This window comes from Neofelis nebulosa, chromosome 16 (assembly GCF_028018385.1).
Source record: "Neofelis nebulosa isolate mNeoNeb1 chromosome 16, mNeoNeb1.pri, whole genome shotgun sequence".
NCBI classification, from domain to species: domain Eukaryota; kingdom Metazoa; phylum Chordata; class Mammalia; order Carnivora; family Felidae; genus Neofelis; species Neofelis nebulosa.
In genome coordinates this window covers 27,165,683-27,184,035 of record NC_080797.1, presented here as the reverse complement: position 1 = coordinate 27,184,035, position 18,353 = coordinate 27,165,683, and the positions used below count along the sequence as shown (strand labels likewise).

The following is an 18,353-nucleotide window of genomic DNA, read 5'->3' as shown; positions in this document are numbered from 1 at the left end:
ATTGGAAAGAAAGAGGACTGAAAACTTGTTTTGTGGTACAAAAAAAAGAAAAACAGGGGGGCGGGGGAGAGGGGAAAATGGGTGACGGGCATTGAGGAGGGCATTTGTTGGGATGCGCACTGGGTGTTGTATATAAATGATGAATTATGGGAATCTACCCCTAAAACCAAGAGCACACTGTATACACTGTATGTTAGCCAACTTGACAATTATATATATATATATATATATATATATATATATATATATATATATATATAAACAAACTACGGTGATGAGTCAAAGCATAGAAATAAAATCACATGGTATATGATTGATAAAACCCATACCACCTGGGTAAAAAAAAAAAAAAAGAAAGAAAAACTAAAGACTCATTGTGCAACCTTGAGTAAGTTTTTTGACATCTCATTGCAACATGTGAACAGTTCCTCAATTTTTAAAAGGCTTTTTTTAAAGAAAATAAAACCTATATAAATAAAATTTTATTTCTGGCTGTACCATGTGACAGTAAGATACATTGCATGACACTTCATTCCTGAATATGCCGGCATGTATCTATCTCCCAAGAACAAAGAACAAGACATTTCACATATCCACAAAGCAAAGACCACAGGCAAGAAATTTAAGACTGCCTCAATAGTATACCATACTATTTACCTAATATATGGTCCATATTCAAATTTCCCCAAATGTCCCAAGAATATTTTTCCTTGCCCTCTGTGCTGGCCCACCCCCTGTTAATTCAGAATCCAATCAAAGATTGGGCCTTAAATTTAGTAGCTGGATTACTTTAGTCATTAATTGAGGGCAGTTCCCCAAGTTAACGACATGTTCTTTTAAAAAGTTTTGGCTAGTCGTTTTGTAGAATGTCTTTCAATTTGGATTTGTCTGATTGTTTCCTCCTGATTGATCCAGGTTAAGCATTTCTGGCAAGAATCCACAGGTGATGTCGTGTTCTCAGTGTGTCACAATGAGAGGCACATTATGTCAGTGCGTCCTATCACTGGTGATGTAAAATTTGCTTACTTGATGGTATCCAATATATTTATCTACTGTTTATAATTAATACAGAATCTTATAATGCTTTGAGACAGTGTGAATTCCTGTTCCCCAATACTGTTTCCTTCAGTGGTTTTAGCATCCACTGATGACTCTTGCTTGAGCCAATTATTACTGTAATAGCTTAAAACGGTCACCTAGACCTTGTAGTTGGTGTTGCTTTTCTAGCCCTGATTTCTGGTTTCCCAACCATGATTCAGCCTTGTCCCTTCGATTACGCTGCTTTTGACCAGTCTGGTTAACGGTCTTCCTAACCCTTAGAACTAACCACCAGGCCCTTCTGCATTTACCACAGCGTCCGTGAACCAAGCCTCGACAGAAAGCAAATATTGTTCTAAGCTATGTCGACTACTACTAATGATCATGAGCAGTATGTTCTAGCTCTGAATGCAGAGGTAACATGCATTCTGAGTACAACTCTGAGAATCAGAAAGCTAGTTGGATAGATGCTATTTTTGTTCACGTGTCTTTTACATCCAGCTCTCAGATCACAAATTATACCACAAACAGCAAAGGTATCATCTTAAGGAATCAAACCTGATCTGTTTTCCACTGTCCTCAAAATGATACTGTTAGACATGGAGTGAGCAAGGACAGTGACTTTCCACGTCATGGACCACACTGGATAATAATCCTTTGAAACCGCAAATGGGGGTATTTTGTGCAAACTTCTTTTTAGCATGTACTGTTATATTAGAGAAAATTACAGATTTCGTAGGTGGCTGGTTATAATAAGGTTAAAAAGAGAACCATAAAAGTTGAAGACATCAGAGATCACATCTAAAAATAAAGCAAATGCTTTTTACTTTCTATAAGACTCAATGAGAAGTCATTTAAGGAAAAGAAGATCAGCTTCAGAGACCTGTAAATATGGATTCTATAGTTCTCACTGGCCCCCTGCTTTGTAAATTGATTTTAGTAAATTTTGAAATCTGCAAACAAATTATTTTACTGTACATCCATCCAGGTCATCCTCTTTATGTTAAAAATATGAAAGTAATGGGGCACCTGGGTGGCTCAGTTGGTTAAGCATCCATTTCAAGTCATGATCTCACGGTTTGTGAGTTCGAGCCCCACATCGGGCTCTGCACTGGCAGCATGGAGCATGCTTGGGATTCTCTCTCACTCCCTCTCAAAATAAATAAAATAAACTTAAAAAAATACAAAAGTAATACTAATAATGAAACAAACTTCATAATGACTACTGCAATAATAAATGTTCAAGGGGCGCCTGGGTAGCTCAGTCAGTTAAGTGTCTGATTCTTGATTTTGGCTCAGGTCATGACCTCCCTCTTGGTTTGTGAGTTCAAGCCCCCCCCCCCCCCCCCCCCCCCCGCCGTTGGGCTCCATGTTGACAGTGCAGAGCCTGCTTGGGATTCTTTCCCTCTCCCTCTCTCTGCCCCTCCTCTGCTTGTTCTCTCTCTCTCTCAAAATAAACAAATAAACTTCAAAAAAAGAATCCTCGATAAACAGAGTTATCCTTATGATAAAATTCCCTCTTTGTCAGTTGGTAACTACCAGTGGAAGCTATTTATGTTCAAGAGGAGAACTTTTCTGGCCAACTCTCCACAGCCATGCAAGATAAGCAGTCAAAGCATTGAAATGTTTACTCAGTTCTCCAAAGAAGGCACCCACCCAGGAGAAGAAACTAGATTTCTCAGTTAACTAAATGAGATAATCTAATTCCCTAAAACCAAGCACAATTTAGTGATTGAAAATGAGTCTTTTTTTTTTTTTAAAGAGTTTATTTTTAAGTAATCTGGGCACCCGATGTGGGGATCGAACTCACAACTCTGAAATCAAGAGTCGCATGATCCATCAACTGAGCCAGCAAGCTGTCTCGAAAATGAGTCTTTTTTTTTTCTTTTAAGTTTATTTATTTATTTTGAGAGACAGAGAGAGAGAAAAGGAGAGGGACAGAGAGGGGGGAGAGAGAGAGAGAGAGAGAGAGAGAGAGAGAGAGAGAGAGAGAGAATATCCCAAGCAGGCTCCATACTGTAAACACGGAACCCAATGTGGGGCTTGAGCTCACGAACCGTGAGATCGTGACCTGAGCCGAAATCAGGAGTGGGACGCTTCACCGACCGAGCCACCCATGCACCCCCCAAAAATGAGTCTTAACCAAGAAGAGATAATAATAATCAGAAGCTGGACTTGAAAGCCAAGGTCCTTCTCAGGACCGGGGTGTTCTCCATCCCGGAGCACTGGAACTTTCATTTTGCTGTCACTTCTCTCCCTAGATAACTTTACTTATTTCTGTCTCTGGGTCATGACCTACACACCTCTCCGAACTCCAGATTCCTATATCCAACTCCTTACCTGCTGGTTCCAGTTGTAAGTCTCAATGGCACCTCAAACTGACTGTACCTCGGGTGAAACCCCTGCACTGTTCCCCCCGATGGCAATCAGGGTCAGGAGACAAAGCTGGATATCCTGAGGTCATACTTACGCCCCCCTCCTTTAATGCATCAAGTGCAAAAGCAAGTTGGTCTGTTTCCAAAATATATCTATCCTTCCTCTCTTTATCCATTGTCACATCTCCAGCCCAAGCCACCATTATCTTTGGTCTGGATTATTACCACCGCTTGCCAACTGTCCTCCCTCCTGCCCCCACTCTTGTTCTCCCTACCACAGTCTCCACAGAACAGCCAGAGCAAACATTTAACAACATAAATGACGTACAGCAACGTGGTCTCCTAAAGTGGATTCTGGAACCGAAAAAGGACATTAGTGGGAAAACTGGTGAAATCTGAATAAAGCCCACGGTTATGAGAAATGTAGCGGGTTTACGTAAGATGTTAACATTAGGGGAAGCTGGGTAAAGGGTATATGCAAACTCTGTCCTATCTTTGCAACTTTACTGTAAATTTAAGATTATTCCAAACCAAAAAAGTTTATTTTATAAGCCCATAAATATCGTGTCTTGCCTTTGTTTAAAATACTTGCATAGCTTCCCACTGTGCTAAAATCCAAACTCTTTGCCATGGGCTCACAGGTCTTACGTCATCTAGCTTCCAATACTTTTTTTTTTGTCGTTAGGTTTATTTATGTAAGTAATCCTAATGTAGGGCTTGAACTCATGACCCCGAGATCAAATGTCACATGCTCTTCTGATGAGCCAGCCAGGTGCTCCTCGATACTTAAAAAAAATTTGGGGGGGGGGGGGGCGGCGCCTGGGTGGCTCAGTCAGTTAAGCATCCGACTTCGGCTCAGGTCATGATCTCATGGTTCATGAGTTTGAGCCCTGCATCGGACTCCTCGCTGCCAGTGTGGAGCCTGCTTGGGATTCTTTCTGCCCCTCCCCTACTCACACTTTCTCAAAAATAAATAAAAACTTAAGAGAATAAAAAACAATTTACAAATTTCATTTCTGAACAGCTACTGCTCTGGCCACTGGTTTTCTGACAGTTCCTAGAACATATCAGGCTGTGTCAGGGGCTGTGTTAGTCCCTGTCGTAGTTTACGAGGGCTGCCTTAACAAAATATCACAGATGAGTGGCTTAAACAATGCAATCCGAAGCTACAAGTCCACAATCAAGGTGTTGGCAGGTTTAATTTCCTCTGAGACCTCTCCCCTCAGCCTACAGGTCGCCATATTTTTGCTGTGTCTTTATATGGTCTTTCCTCTGGACTGACACACCCCTAGTTTTGTGTGTCCCAGTTTCCTCTTCTGTAAGGACAATGGTCAGGTTGGATAAGGGCCCACCCTAATGGCCTCGTTTAACTTCATCAACCTCTTCAAAGCCTTATCGCCAAACACAGTCACGTTCTGAGGTACTTCAACATAGGGGTACTGGGAGGACACAATTCCGCCTACAACAGTCTCCTTTCCTGGACAACCCTTCAGACGGTTGGCTCCTTCCGTGCTCACGTGTCACCTGGACCCGTCACCTCTTCCGAGAGGCTTTTCCTGACCACCTGGCTTCGAGCCGAGCACCTCCCTCCACCTCTCCACCGTATTTATTGCTTTCTTTGCATTTACTACAGCTGGAATTCTTTGTTTACCTGCTTGTTCATCTGTTTTGCCCTACTCCAGGAAAGGTGGAGGCCTCGTCTGTCTTACTGCTGTCTCCTCACTGCTGGTTATAATGCCCGGCACATTAGTATCAACGCTTGTTCACTAAGAAATAGCTTATTGACAATTCGGACAAAAGCAGGGTCTTGCTAGGAAATCATTAACGGAGTTAACGCCCAGGCATGACCGTAACAGAAAAAAACCTAATATTTTCACAGCACTTTACAGTTTATGAAGTGTTTCCAGGTAAATGAACCTGTATGAATCCTCGTGATGCAAGCATTATTTACTCTCCTTTCTCGATAAAGAAACCAACACTCCATTGCTTAAGGTCACGAGGCTGGGACTTCAATACTGATCTTTTTGTTTCACAAGGAATGACTTTGTGTTCTCTGATTATAACACAGCTGAACCAGAAACTAAACAGATTCACATACCACTTTTAGGCAACCTCCGAGGAGAGCTCTGTGAAGGACATAGACGCATTCTTCCAGGAACTAAGCTGGACATTCTTTCCACCTGATCAGAGGAGTCCTGTTGCTGAGGAATAATGGCTAAACAAGAATAAATATGGTGCCCTAAGGCCCTTTTACTGTGTGTGTGGGTGGTGCCGGTGGTTACATAAACACGCTTTTTGTAAACTGTTCTGTTTCCTGCGGTGTGAAGAAGCGAAGAAATTGGGAGAACCTGATTTCCTAAGCGTTCACAGTTGGTTTTAAATAGCGCTTAATATTTCCTTTAAAATCTATACTTCTCAGCTTGGACACACCTTAGATTCACCTGGGGGAGCTTTACAAATCCCAATGCCCAGACCCCTTTCCAGACAAATGAAATCAGACTCGTGGAGGGATGGGACAGTGGCATCAGTGAGTGCTAAAGCTTCCCCAAGTGACTTTAATGCGTGGCCACCACGGACGACCATTGGTCTAGACTTCAAATGGGGTGGGGGGAGGGGTTGCATATCTTACCCCAAGAGAACATACCAGGTTTAATTGGAGGATGGATAGATTCTCTAAAACTGCAGACACTCCTGATGGGAGACTTTGGCATTCCTAGAGGGCTCATGTTCTATGCTTCATGTGTCTTACCTGCCTTAACCCAGTCTGCACCCAGGACCAATAAAATCAGAAACCCAGAGGGATGGAACTCAGCCATGAGCTGTTGTTCAAACTTCTCAGGTGACTCCAGTGTGCAGCTAAGGTTGAGAGCCACTGCTTTAAATGGTGCTGACTTTGTCTGGAAGAGGAAGTAAAGGCACGGCGGCTGGCTCCCCATTAACCCCACTGAGCCACAGTCGCCCGGCGGCAGCTACACAGGGACTCTCCCAGACCTAGATTTATGGCCTCGGACAAACAACAGATCCCTACCCTGGCGTGGTGCTGGCCTCCCCAGCACTAATTAAAACCTAAACAAGTCTCATCATTACGCGCATAAAATAAATGGGCCTCAATTTAAGACAACTTTCCCACTGTGCCCCGGTGAATGTAATCACAATTTACGGGGTTTTCACAATCATCAATATACGCGTTTTATTTTAACAAGCAGGAGAAGATATTTATAGCTAGTCATGCCACTACTTTTTTTTTACTAGATAGCGGGACACGTAAAAAAAATTACTTGCACGGTAATTGATAATGGGATGGCAACATGTACTCTATTCAATCACTCATCAATATGATTATCACTGGCGTCTTTCAATTTAATTATTGCTTCTTATCGTCTGTCATCAATTTCATTAAGTTTTTGGCAGGTAGGGGAGGAAACAGGGTACAGATAGCAATATGAAGGATGGAACGATAAGACTATACGCTCAGAAGATGCAAAGAAATACACTGAGTTTATTAAATAATTTGGCAAAGCAGTGAGACCAGAGAAATAGCCCACGACTCCGCTATTTTCTCTAGCAACTAGCTATGCCTCCCACCAACAACTCCGTACGGCTCCCCGGACAGAAAAAGGACATGTCAGCGCACACCATCTGCCGAAGGCTCTAGCTTTGAACCCCTGGACAAAGCTATCCTTTAACAGTTTAAGTATTATTACATAAATATGTATTCGTCACGTCCTGATTTTGAAGCATGAACAAGTTTTCATTTTGAATGAAAACCAATGAAGTCTTCCTTTGCCGCCCCCCTGGGACCAACCTTGAAGCAGCTGGCGACCAACAGCTGCTGTTGAATATGGAAATCGGAGGAAGGCGAACGGGCAAAGAAGTCTAATCAGGCCAGGGTCGGCCTGTCTGGTCTAAAGCAAGACCTGGGGATCTATGGAGTGGAGCCAGGCAGAGGCTGGGGTGGCGGCTTAGACAAGTTGGGCGCCATGACAGAGAGAGGAAGCCCAGGACCCCACGGGCAGTCAGCAGGCTGGGGAGTAGGCGGCAATCCAGGGGACAACAGCTGGCATTTCTCCTGGAGGCAGCAAACTGTGTTGACAAGGACTGCATGCAAGTGCCCGGGGGCTTAGCGCTTCCCTTGTGGACCGGCCCAGGTCTCCGAGGACAAGGACAGATGATGCTGATGCCAATCCCGGGTCCTGACTTTAGGGTGGCTAACCTGGGATTTCAAAGTCCTACCAGAGGAGTGAAAAGAACTCAGCACCTACCACAAAGGGATACGAGATAATAAAATGACAACCGTGCACATTTTTCTTGACTGTTTGAATTCAGCAGAGAATAAACCAGAAGATCACGCTGGTCCTATCAACCCATGGGGATCACGGTGAGCCTGCGCATGAGGACAGAGCCATAGAGGAAAAGAGAAGGCAGGAGAATTTGTTTGTAAAGACTGAAAGATATTTGAAAACATTTCTCCCCCACCCGATTTTCAGATTGTGCCGCTTAACGCAGTGCAGGCACGTCTGCTCTGTATCACCCGTTTCCTGATGGTCCTCAGCCACGTGGAAACATCAAAAAGGTCGAGCCCATTTCAAGTACACTTAAGTGTGGAATACAGTGCAGCCATTAAAAATGATACAGGGAAGGGGCGCCTGGGTGGCTCAGTCAGTTCAGCGTCTGACCTCGGCCCAGGTCATGATCTCATGGTTCACGGGTTCGAGCCCCGCATCGGGCTCTGACAGGTCAGAGCCTGGAGGCTGCTTCGGATTCCGTGTCTTCCTCTCTCTCTGCCCCTACCCCGCTCATACTCGCTTGCTCTCTCTCTCAAAAATAAGTAAACATTAAAAAAAAATTTTTAAAAATCATATAGGGAAGGATACATCACGACATGTTAAAAACAGTCTACTGAGTGATTCAATATTGGGGGGAATTGGTCAAAAATACATTTATTCATGGTCTGCAACATGAACATGAAGTGCTATCAGCAGTAATCTCTAAATTACAGAAAAGTTACTGGCTTTTCTTTTCCTTTTTTGGGGGGTACCCTTTTGCATTTTCCAGGTTTTAATAACCATGTATTAATTTTCCAATCAGAAAAGTCATTATTGGGGCGCCTGAGTGGCTCAGTCGGTTAAGCATCCGACTTCGGCTCAGGTCATGATCCTGCGGTTTGTGAGCTCGAGCCCCGCGTCGGGCTCTGTGCTGACAGCTCAGAGTCTGGAGCCTACTTTGGATTCTGTGTCTCCCTCTCTCTCTGCCCTTCCCCTCCTCACTCTCTGTCTCTCTGTCTCTCTCTCTCAAAAATAAATAAACATTTGGGGCGCCTGGGTGGCTCAGTCGGTTAAACGTCCGACTTCGGCTCAGGTCACGATCTCGCGGTCCGTGAGTTCGAGCCCCGCGTCGGGCTCTGTGCTGATGGCTCAGAGCCTAGAGCCTGCTTCCGATTCTGTGTCTCCCTCTCTCTCTGCCCCTCCCCCGTTCATGCTCTCTCTCTGTCTCAAAAATAAATAAAATGTTAAAAAATAAATAAATAAATAAACATTGAAAAAAAAGAGAGAGAAAAGTCATTATTTTACCAAGGGTACAAGTTTAAGTACGATGTAACATTATTTTAGACATCGAGGTTTTAATGTAGTTGGCCACCACAGCACCTTTTATTTCAGGCCGCTGACAGGGATATGGTCCAAAACTTTCCCCTTGAGGTTACCAACCACCAAGGGACGCTAACCATTGGAGATCCTGAACTTATGGCGGGGAGGGTACCCCAGCCAGTGGCATTCCTCTCTCCTCTGGCAAGTTCCAGGAATTCTGGAGAGGGCATTTGGCTGGGACAGATGGTGAGATCTATCAAGTGGTCAAATTCTGAGATCTGCTGGGTGCTGTTCTTTTTTTAAAAAATTTTTTTTTTAACGTTTATTTATTTTTGAGACAGAGAGAGACCGAGCATGAATGGGGGAGGGTCAGAGAGAGAGGGGACACAGAATGTGAAACAGGCTCCAGGCTCTGAGCAGTCAGCACAGAGCCTGACGCGGGGCTCGAACTCACAGACTGCGAGATCGTGACCTGAGCCGAAGTCGGACGTTCAACCGACTGAGCCACCCAGGCGCCCCTGCTGGGTGCTGTTCTGATGTGAGTCCCTCCAACCAGGGGTGAGCAAACATTTTTCAAGTAGTAAATAGTTTAGGTTTGATGGGCCACATGAGCTCTGTTGCAATTATAAAACTCTGCTGTTGTAGCATGAAAGCAGCTTAGACGATACACAAATGAGTGAGCGTGTGGTTGTGTTCCAATAAAACTTTATTGACAAAAAAGGTAGTTTGCTGACCCCTGATAAACTCCAGGTTTCTTAACTTAGTTTAGGAAGCTGAAGTGACCTGGTACAAGCCAAGTCAGTCCCTGCAAATATAGTAAATATCCCCTTGTCCGCATGTCGCGTTCCGTGGTTTCGGTTACCCACGGTCACCCGTGGTCTGGAAGCAGATGAACCTCCATTGGACCTGTCACCAAAAGGTCAATAGCGGCCTAATGGTTACGTCACTGCCTACATCATTCAACTCGCTTCATCTCATCACGTACGCGTTTTATCACCTCACATCATCACAAAAAGGCTGAGAACAATCAGATATTTTGAGAGAGAGAGAGAGAGAGAGAGATCATATTCATATAATAAAAGTTATTATTAGCTTTAGTAAAAGCTAAAGAATATTGTTATATTGTTCTATTTTATTACTGCGGTTGTTGATTTCTTATTTGTGCCCAATTTATAAATTAAACTTTATAATGGGTACATATATGTAAGAAAAAAACCAGTATATATACAGTTCGGTATTATCTGTGGTTTCAGGCATCCCCTGGGGATCTTGGAATGAATTTTTCCTCTCCAGCGATGGGGGGGGACAACTGTACAGGGCTCATTACGGAATGCTGCTCTGTCAGCTCCTTCCACTCTCAGGGCTTAGCAGTGGTGGCTCTCTACACCGAAGGAAGGGAAGCCCATTATTGTGCTTATATTTTAAATTATTTACTCTGTTGGTTTTTGCCCCAGCTAAACTAGGAGTACCTGACGTTTGAGAATTGAGCCTACATTTTTAATACCATGCATACAATTCATCAGTGACATATAAATAGAAGGTGCTTGATACGCCCTTGCTGAAGACTGAGTGAATAAATGAATTTCCTCCCACACCAAGCTGGTGTGAAAGGCAGTTCTTGAGTGACGCCCCTTGGGAACCACTCACGCTCTGTCCAGGCAGATTCCACCTTGAAAGGGCAAGCTGTGTTCCCCACAAAAACACCTACACCTTCTAGAAGAATTTGTTACTGCCACAGGCAGGAACTTTCTAGAAGATATTTCTAGAAGATATCAATGTAAAGAGCCATAGAGTAGGCCTGGCCAAAGCTGTTCTTTCTAAAGGGCTTCTTAGTTCTTTTCAGCGACGGTTTTCACCTGAATAAAAGATTTCAAGTTGCTGATGCTTGGGAGTCCTTAGATCTTGCCTCGTGGCACTCCGTTACCTCCACAACTTCCTGCATCCTGTTTTGCATTCCCTTGGCTGTGTCAAGGCACCACAGGGATCACCTAGTCAGGAAACTCTCTCTTGACCATTACGACCCGGTCTCAGTCTTCATCATTCTCCACAAATGCAAAACACGTAAATGACGTAGAAGAAGACGTGTAGCTTCTCGATCCAGGCTCTTCCCTGAGTGGATCCTGATGGAACCCACAGCCCAATCTCAGGGTGAGGCTCTCGACAGGTCAAAACATCCACTCCCCAAGAGAAGGCAATTCAAAATTATATTGCCCCAACAGAAAGAGGCTGGCGTAAATGCTAGGTCAGAAGATGGATTCTCAGCAATACTAAGCAACTTCATGGCTGAGATCCAGTAAGAGTCAGAATGTCCCACAAGGTAAGTATTTTGCAGGAGGGGTACGCTGATTTTAATGTGGGATATGTGTGTATATATGTGAATATAAGCATAGTCCCGAAAAAATATACAGCATGCGCACATATATTTGCTTGTATTCATTTTTCTAGGTAAATGTGAACAGTCACTGAGAAGACGTATGCTCAATCCAATGACCAGAAACCGAATCCTGGAGTTCAAGGTCCCCACCGTCCCCCTCAAATGCCAGTGACAACCACTGCAGGCCACAGAGATTTCCGCACGGAGGCCCATGGAAAGTACATAAAGATGGGAAGAAAGGCGGGACTGCAAAGTAATTCCAGGGAGCAATCCCAGGGAAATGGCCCCAGAAAGCAAATGCCAGAACTTGTCTGGGGTCCTAGGTACAGATCCTCCTGCTGGGCACTGGGCCTGGCCACCCAAGGGGCTGTGAAAAGTGCCGCGACTCTGAGAGCCCAGCGGATGAGGGCACAGTACAAAATGGGGGTTCTACAAATGTCCACTGATGGATAAAGAAGACGTGGTGTATATATATACAATGGAGTATTACTCGGCAATCAAAAAGAATGAAATCCTGCCATTTGCGACAATGTGGATGGAACTGGAGGGTATTATGTTAAGTGAAATAAGTCAGTCAGAGAAAGACAGACACCATGTTTTCACTCATGTGGAATCTGAGAAACTTAAGACATAGGGGAAGGGAAGGAAAAATAAGTTACAAACAGAGAGGGGGCAAACCATAAGAGACGCTTAAACAGAGAACAAACTCAGGGTTAATGGGGGTAGGGGGTCGGGGGGGCAGGGAAAATGGGTGATGGGCATTGGGGGCGGCACCTGTTGGGATGAGCCCTGGGTGTTGTATGTAAGCGAAGAATCATGGGAATCTACCCCCCAAAACCAAGAGCACACTGTAGACACAGTATGTTAGCCAACTTGACAATAAATTATCAAAAAACCCCCAAAACCATGGGGGCTCTACTCACGCGGTCGTTGCTTCCCTTGTTGTCTTCATACTTGGTTTCTATATGAATGGAGAATTTTGGCAGAAAGGAACACTACGGGAAAAAAAAGGAAGGTTTCATTAGCATACCATTTTTCCTCTCTTTACACCCTCAGCACAGCCGCCGGATGCTCTCCTGACCATGACGTTGGGAGCACCATTCTCCATCAGCAATGTCAAGATACCAGGTCAACATCCAAATTCGGACAGAAAAGCCGCCTTTGGCAACATGAACACGATCGCATCCAGAAGCCAGGCCGGAGAGAACGACCAAGCAATGGAAGGCACGTTGTCCATTTCCAGAAAGAATACGTTCTGTCAGTCCTACCACAGGCTTTAGAAAAGCGAACCCCTGAAACAGAGGCAGGTCCGGTCCCGGGGTGCTGACCTCTGCGGCGAGAAGCTGTCACTGCTGGGGACCCAGCCTTCACCTTCACGTAAGTATTCCCATAAAGCGAGGGAGGTAGTTAGTATGGGAGAGCTTTAAGATAACAGATTACCGAAGTCAGACACACCTGGCTGTTCGTTTCGAATTTATGACTGGACAGCTATGTGAGTTTGGACAAGTCATTTAATTTTTCTGAGCCGCGGCAGTATTAATATGGGGATAATAACTATTACCCAGTAGTGACTTTTTGAGGGTTAAGTCATCACGCGTGTAAGTCGTGTAAGTGCCGGGCGCAGAGGAGGCATTCAGCAAATGACAGCAATTGGCTGCAGCGAGCTTGATGTAAAAGGCAGCCCCCCTTTTTGCCAGTACGAGGGGGAAAAACCCCCAAACCCTCTGCCCTCCCACCCCAGCATCACTGAACCACACTGTGTGTATTAAGTGGACTTCAAGGGTTAAGGTGGCTTGAGAAGAGGCTTTTGATGGATGTTGACGTAACCTCCCTCCTGCTGGCACTGAGCTGGCCAGTGACTTCCTCGGCCACCAGAGATGGGACTGAAGGCCTAATAGGTACAATGACCCGGCAACTCCACTGGGAGCTGCAGGTGTCGGAGAAATGAGACTCCTGCCGATAGGCTCACAATCCTGAGTCTGGCTCTTTCATTTATTTACCCCACGTGCACAGAGCACACATTGTATACATCAGGCACCAGTACGTCCAAGTGCTCGTTCATTTATTCCTCCTAACTATGCCATGAAGTAGACACTACTGTTATCAGCCCTGCTTTAGAGACGACGGAATGGAGGCAAAGAGAGGTTAAGTAAACGGCCCATGATCACACAGCTCGTAAACAGTAGCATCAAGATAACAAGGCTAGTGGCCTGGTCCCAGTGTCCTTGCTTTTCATCACCCCTGCCCCCAAGCTGGTTCTCAAAGTGGGGTCTCCACACCTGTAGCAGTATCTGTCAGAAATGCCAATTCTTGGGCCCAACCCCGTACCCACTGACTCAGAAACTCCAGGGAAGGTGCCCGGGCATCTGTGTTTCACAAGCCATCCAGGGGATGCAGATGTGGGCTTGCACTGGAAAACCACCTCATTACCCCGTGCATGGGGAGAAAACAGTGCACTATCTAAAATCCGTTAGTCCCCAACCCCTCACCCCACGTGCTTCATCCCCCCAAGTCCAGGATCCCCTTTCAGCCTAGCTGAGAACCCCGGTGGCATGTGTACAGGAAGGCAGAGGCCTTGGACGTGCCATTGATAATTCTGACATCACGTGACTGTGTGCATTCGGCGTTCATCTGTCTCAATCCAAGTGAAACAAGCAAACTGAACCGTGACTAAGGAAACACAGAAACAACCAATCCCAGTAATTGCCTTTATGGAGAATGAGGCTCTGAGATTATTCATTAACACCTTCTTTGCTGTCTCCTCTCAAATCTCTCACTCCACAGTTGCTGCCCTCACACCCTCTGTCCCTGGGGGTTCCAAGGAGGGGCTGCTCCTCATGAATCGAGGCCCTGGAGGAATCGGAGCGGCTCAGAGCCCCATGGCAGAGCTCTTGACATGTGAACCTGGAGAGATGCACCTGCCAAGACCCTTTTAAAAATGTCAAGCCTTCTGGCAAACTGATCAGTCCTTTTTAACCCATAATTCATCTGAGAATCAACTTAATGCGTGCATAGAGCCAGATGGTGAGAGAACAGAGCCGTCTTGGGTGGGGAGCTGGGTCCGGGTGCATCAGAGTGGAACCCCACAAGGAGTTTTTATCGGTGGAAACTGTAAACCACTTAACTAAGGTCAAACAAATGAATCCGGGTATTCAACCCAAATACGAAATGCAAAACTCTTATGCAAATTAGCAGATGCTGTTATTTTTGAGTCAAGGGCTTAGGTTATTTTCATATCAGAATGGCAATCTTGCCAGAGGCAGGGAGCACACCTGGCTCCGGTGAGGCAGCGGGGAAAACCCGGATCGGACAGGTCAACTCCGGGCTGGTCAAGGTCTTCCGCTATAGCACCGGTTCGGGACTGATAATCTCCATGGGCTATCTGATGGCTGGTTCTCAGAGCCCCAGAGGCTGGTGTCTCAGCCTCTGAATGTGGAGGATCTCTGGCCTGGGGCATTTCCAGAAAGATCACTAAAAACTTTCCGGCTAGAAGTCTATCTCGACATCGAGTTCTGCTTGCCCTACACAGGTTAACTTCCCTAAAGACCCAGCCCACTAATCCTAGTAGAGCCTCGGTGATTAAGCAAGGTTCTTCTTTCTCCCTGGCTGGCTTCCTGCTGTGTCTCACTACTGAGGTTGTCATAAATCCCTTCCCTTCTCTAGACCACCCAGGTCTAGAGAAGTCTGCGGGCTTCCCTCTTCCTCCCTCGCAACTAGTAATCTTGATTCATAGTTTAACGAGACCATGTGGTAGAAACACCAACAACTTCCCTCTCCTCCACTGCTAATCTGCTTATTTCTATATGCTGCTTCTTATTCCTTGTGAATCAGACAAAGGTGTTGCTTTCTGTATTCCAGTGGAAAACAATGCAACGACAAGGACTGAGGCAGTGAGGGCAGCAGACCCAGGCTCAAATCTGAGATGTATGGATTTGAGCAAATTATTTTGGCATTCCCGGCCTCAGTTTCCTCGCAACAGAATGGAGACCACCCTTCTCTACTCTGTAGGAGTGTTGAGAAGATCACTGAGATCATTCCAGTAACCCCCAGCACAGTGCCTGGCACATAGCAGGTGCACAGCAAAAAATTTTAAGTCTCTTCCCTGGAAACTTGTTCCGTCGATTACTTGCATCTTCTCCCTGCTTCCTTCCTGCAGCCTAAAAATATCATGAAAGGTGTCATCTTCCTAAAAAACTAGTATCAAAGTACCCTTGGTGATGTTCCTTCCTTCATCCACAATTAATTCCATTTCTCTTTGTCTCCCCCATCAAACTCTATTAAAAAAGTAGCCCATGCTCTGCTGTTTTTTCGCCTCTCACCTCTTCTCAACCAGAGCAACAGGGTATGGAAACAACCGAGAATCAAAGAATTTTTCAAACAAACATCGCTTCCCCGTCGTCCACACCCTGAGGAACTCTCTATCCTGTTCGGTAGGAGTCAAGAATTCCACCTTTCTGGAAAGCGGTTCCTTCTCTGCCTTCCGTTCCCTCCCCCACCCCTTCAATGGAGGGGTCCCCTTAGGATTTTGTCCTCTGCCCTATTTTCTGGTACCAAACCCTCTCCCCTGGGGAATAATCTCATCTGCCCCTCACTTTTCCTAGACCATGTTATCCGGCTGCCTCCCAAGCTGACGTCTAACCCCACCTGCTTTTCTCACGTATGCAGCTGCCCGCCGGCCATCCCTAGCAAGGGTCCAAACTGAAAGGTCCATACTGAATTAGAATGTTCTCTGCACTGTAGGAGATTCCTGGGGCTGCCGTAACAAACTGGTCCAAGCAGGGTAGTATAACGCAGCAGTTTACCTGCTCCGTTCTGGAGCCCAGAAGTCTGAAATCAAGGTGTTGGCCATGCTGCCCTCCCTCGGAAGGCTCCCCAGGGAGAACCCTTCCCTGCCTCTTCCAGCTCCTGGTGGCCCCAGGGGCTCCCTGGTTTGTGGTTGCCTCCCTCCAGTCTCTACCGGTGTCTTCACATCACCTTCTTCTCTCTGGGTGTCCTCTCCTTTTCTTTATAAGACACCAGTTACTAGATTCAGGCCATCTTAAATCTAGTGTGATTTCATCTTGCACCTTGAGGTCCTTAACTAATTATATCTGCAAAGAACCTACTTCCAAAAAGGTCACGTTCTGAGGTTCCAGTGGACACGAATTTTGAGGGGACACCATTGTAGTGAGGGACACTACACTCACCCATCATGGCCAGTGAACCCCCAAATCCTGCTGGCTCAGCTTCCCCCCTTAAAGGCAAGACCTAGAGTCTTCTATATCCGATCCTAATTTTCTTTATATCTCTGTCCTGTATTCCTCCCATAGTCCACCACAGAAGAGTGCTCGCCACTCCCTGGAACACTTCTGGCTGCCATGTTTTTTTTGTTTGTTTTTTGGTTTTTTTTCCTGCCTACAGTTCCCTCAGCCTGAAGTCTCCTACACAGCCCATCTCAAATCCCATGTCAGAATGTTGACCCCATGTGTGCGGGTAGCGTTCTGTTTGTACCTGTGTCATAGCACTTATCTCCTTGTCCATCATCACCATTAGCTGCCAGGTGTCCGCCTCACCAGGCAGAAGATAAGTCTGCAACACTGTTCCATCAAGAAGACCCCCTCCTCACTCCCTGCTGTCACGAGGAATGGCGTAAGTCACCCCGTCATTCGGGCATCAAAGCTTCTGTGACGGAGGGCTTTGCTCCAGCTAGGAATATACCATCTCACCTGGTCACTCTCACATTTCTCAAGGTGGAGTACCCCACCTTCCAAACCTAGACTTTCTCCAAACACGTCACATCCCCTAAAGATTCTGACACATTTCCATCGGGGAGGGGGATTCCATAACACTGAAGGAATGATCAGGAGTGTGGGAGCAGGAAAAAAAAAAAAAAGGGAACCCAGACACAACCAACTGGAACATGCTGCAGGAAGGGAGACGTCAGGAGCGTCCCCCATTGGCTGAACCTGGAAGGCGTCAAGGGATTCGGAGGACTCCTATGCTCTCTAGGGCACAGTCACTTGGGAACAGCGAACACTTCAGGTCCCATCTGGCCCATGACCCAACATGAAGGACAACCTGAAGGAAAGACTAAAACCCTCCCGCCAGATAGAATGCTCGGATGGCCCCCAAGATTCCCAGCCCTTGATATACACACCTGGCACAGTTCCTTCCCCTCAAGTGTGGGCAACACCTGTGAGCACCATAGGGTAGGAGCCCCTCTGATCGGATTACCAAGGTGATCAGTTGGTGCACCTTACATAAGACTTCTGTTTTGAAGAAGCAGAGATTCTGGCTGCTCTTGAAGAAGTGAGAAGCCATGAGGGGAGAGGACCATGTGGTCAGAGCCCAAGGGAACCCTCCAGGAGCCAAGAGAGAGAGAGAGACCTTGGGAGACCAGCCAACGAGAAAAGCAGACTTCAGTCCTACAACAGCAAGGAACTGATACTTGCCAAAAAACTAGTGAGCTTGGAAGAGGACCCTGAGCCTCAGATGAGATTGGAGCCCAGCCGAGTGAGGCTCTGAGCCAGGACCCTGCCAACCTGCGCCCAGGAGACACTCTGAGGCCGTAAATGCGTGTTGTTTAAAGTTGCTACGTTTGTGGGAAATTTGATATGTGACGATAGAAAAGCCAACACAACACCCAACCTCAAGAATCCAACCACTGCTTCCCTTTCAAATCACCCATCCGGCTTTCATCTGAGTAAAAGATCACTCAAGTTGAAGCGTGAATAGGTCCCAGGAAACGGGGACTCTGTACTCTTGGAACTTAGTAGCTCCGGCTGTGAGGTCAACTGCTTTGTCAATGACCACAGAGAGAGCAGGACACAACGACCCCACAGGAAGCAAGAATACAGTAGAAGGAATACAGATTTTCGAGTGAGATGCACGTTAGTTCGAGCCCCGGCTTCTTTTTTCACAAGTTACCGTGTGATTCGGAGTAAATTCCTTAGTCCCCTTTGAGTCTTCGTTTTCTCACCCATAAAACGGAGACGATACCAA

General features: G+C 46.0%; 1 protein-coding gene across 17 annotated transcripts in view; it reads right to left on the bottom strand.

Annotated features, from left to right (window-relative positions):
• PITPNC1 (phosphatidylinositol transfer protein cytoplasmic 1) overlaps nucleotides 1-18,353 on the bottom strand; it is a 274,896-nt gene that overhangs the window by 80,667 nt on the left and 175,876 nt on the right. For all 17 annotated transcript variants that reach the window (XM_058705661.1, XM_058705675.1, XM_058705670.1 and 14 more), the window contains one exon: nucleotides 12,296-12,367. In XM_058705661.1, coding sequence (XP_058561644.1) covers nucleotides 12,296-12,367 — 72 coding nt within the window. The remainder of the gene's footprint in view (nucleotides 1-12,295; nucleotides 12,368-18,353) is intronic.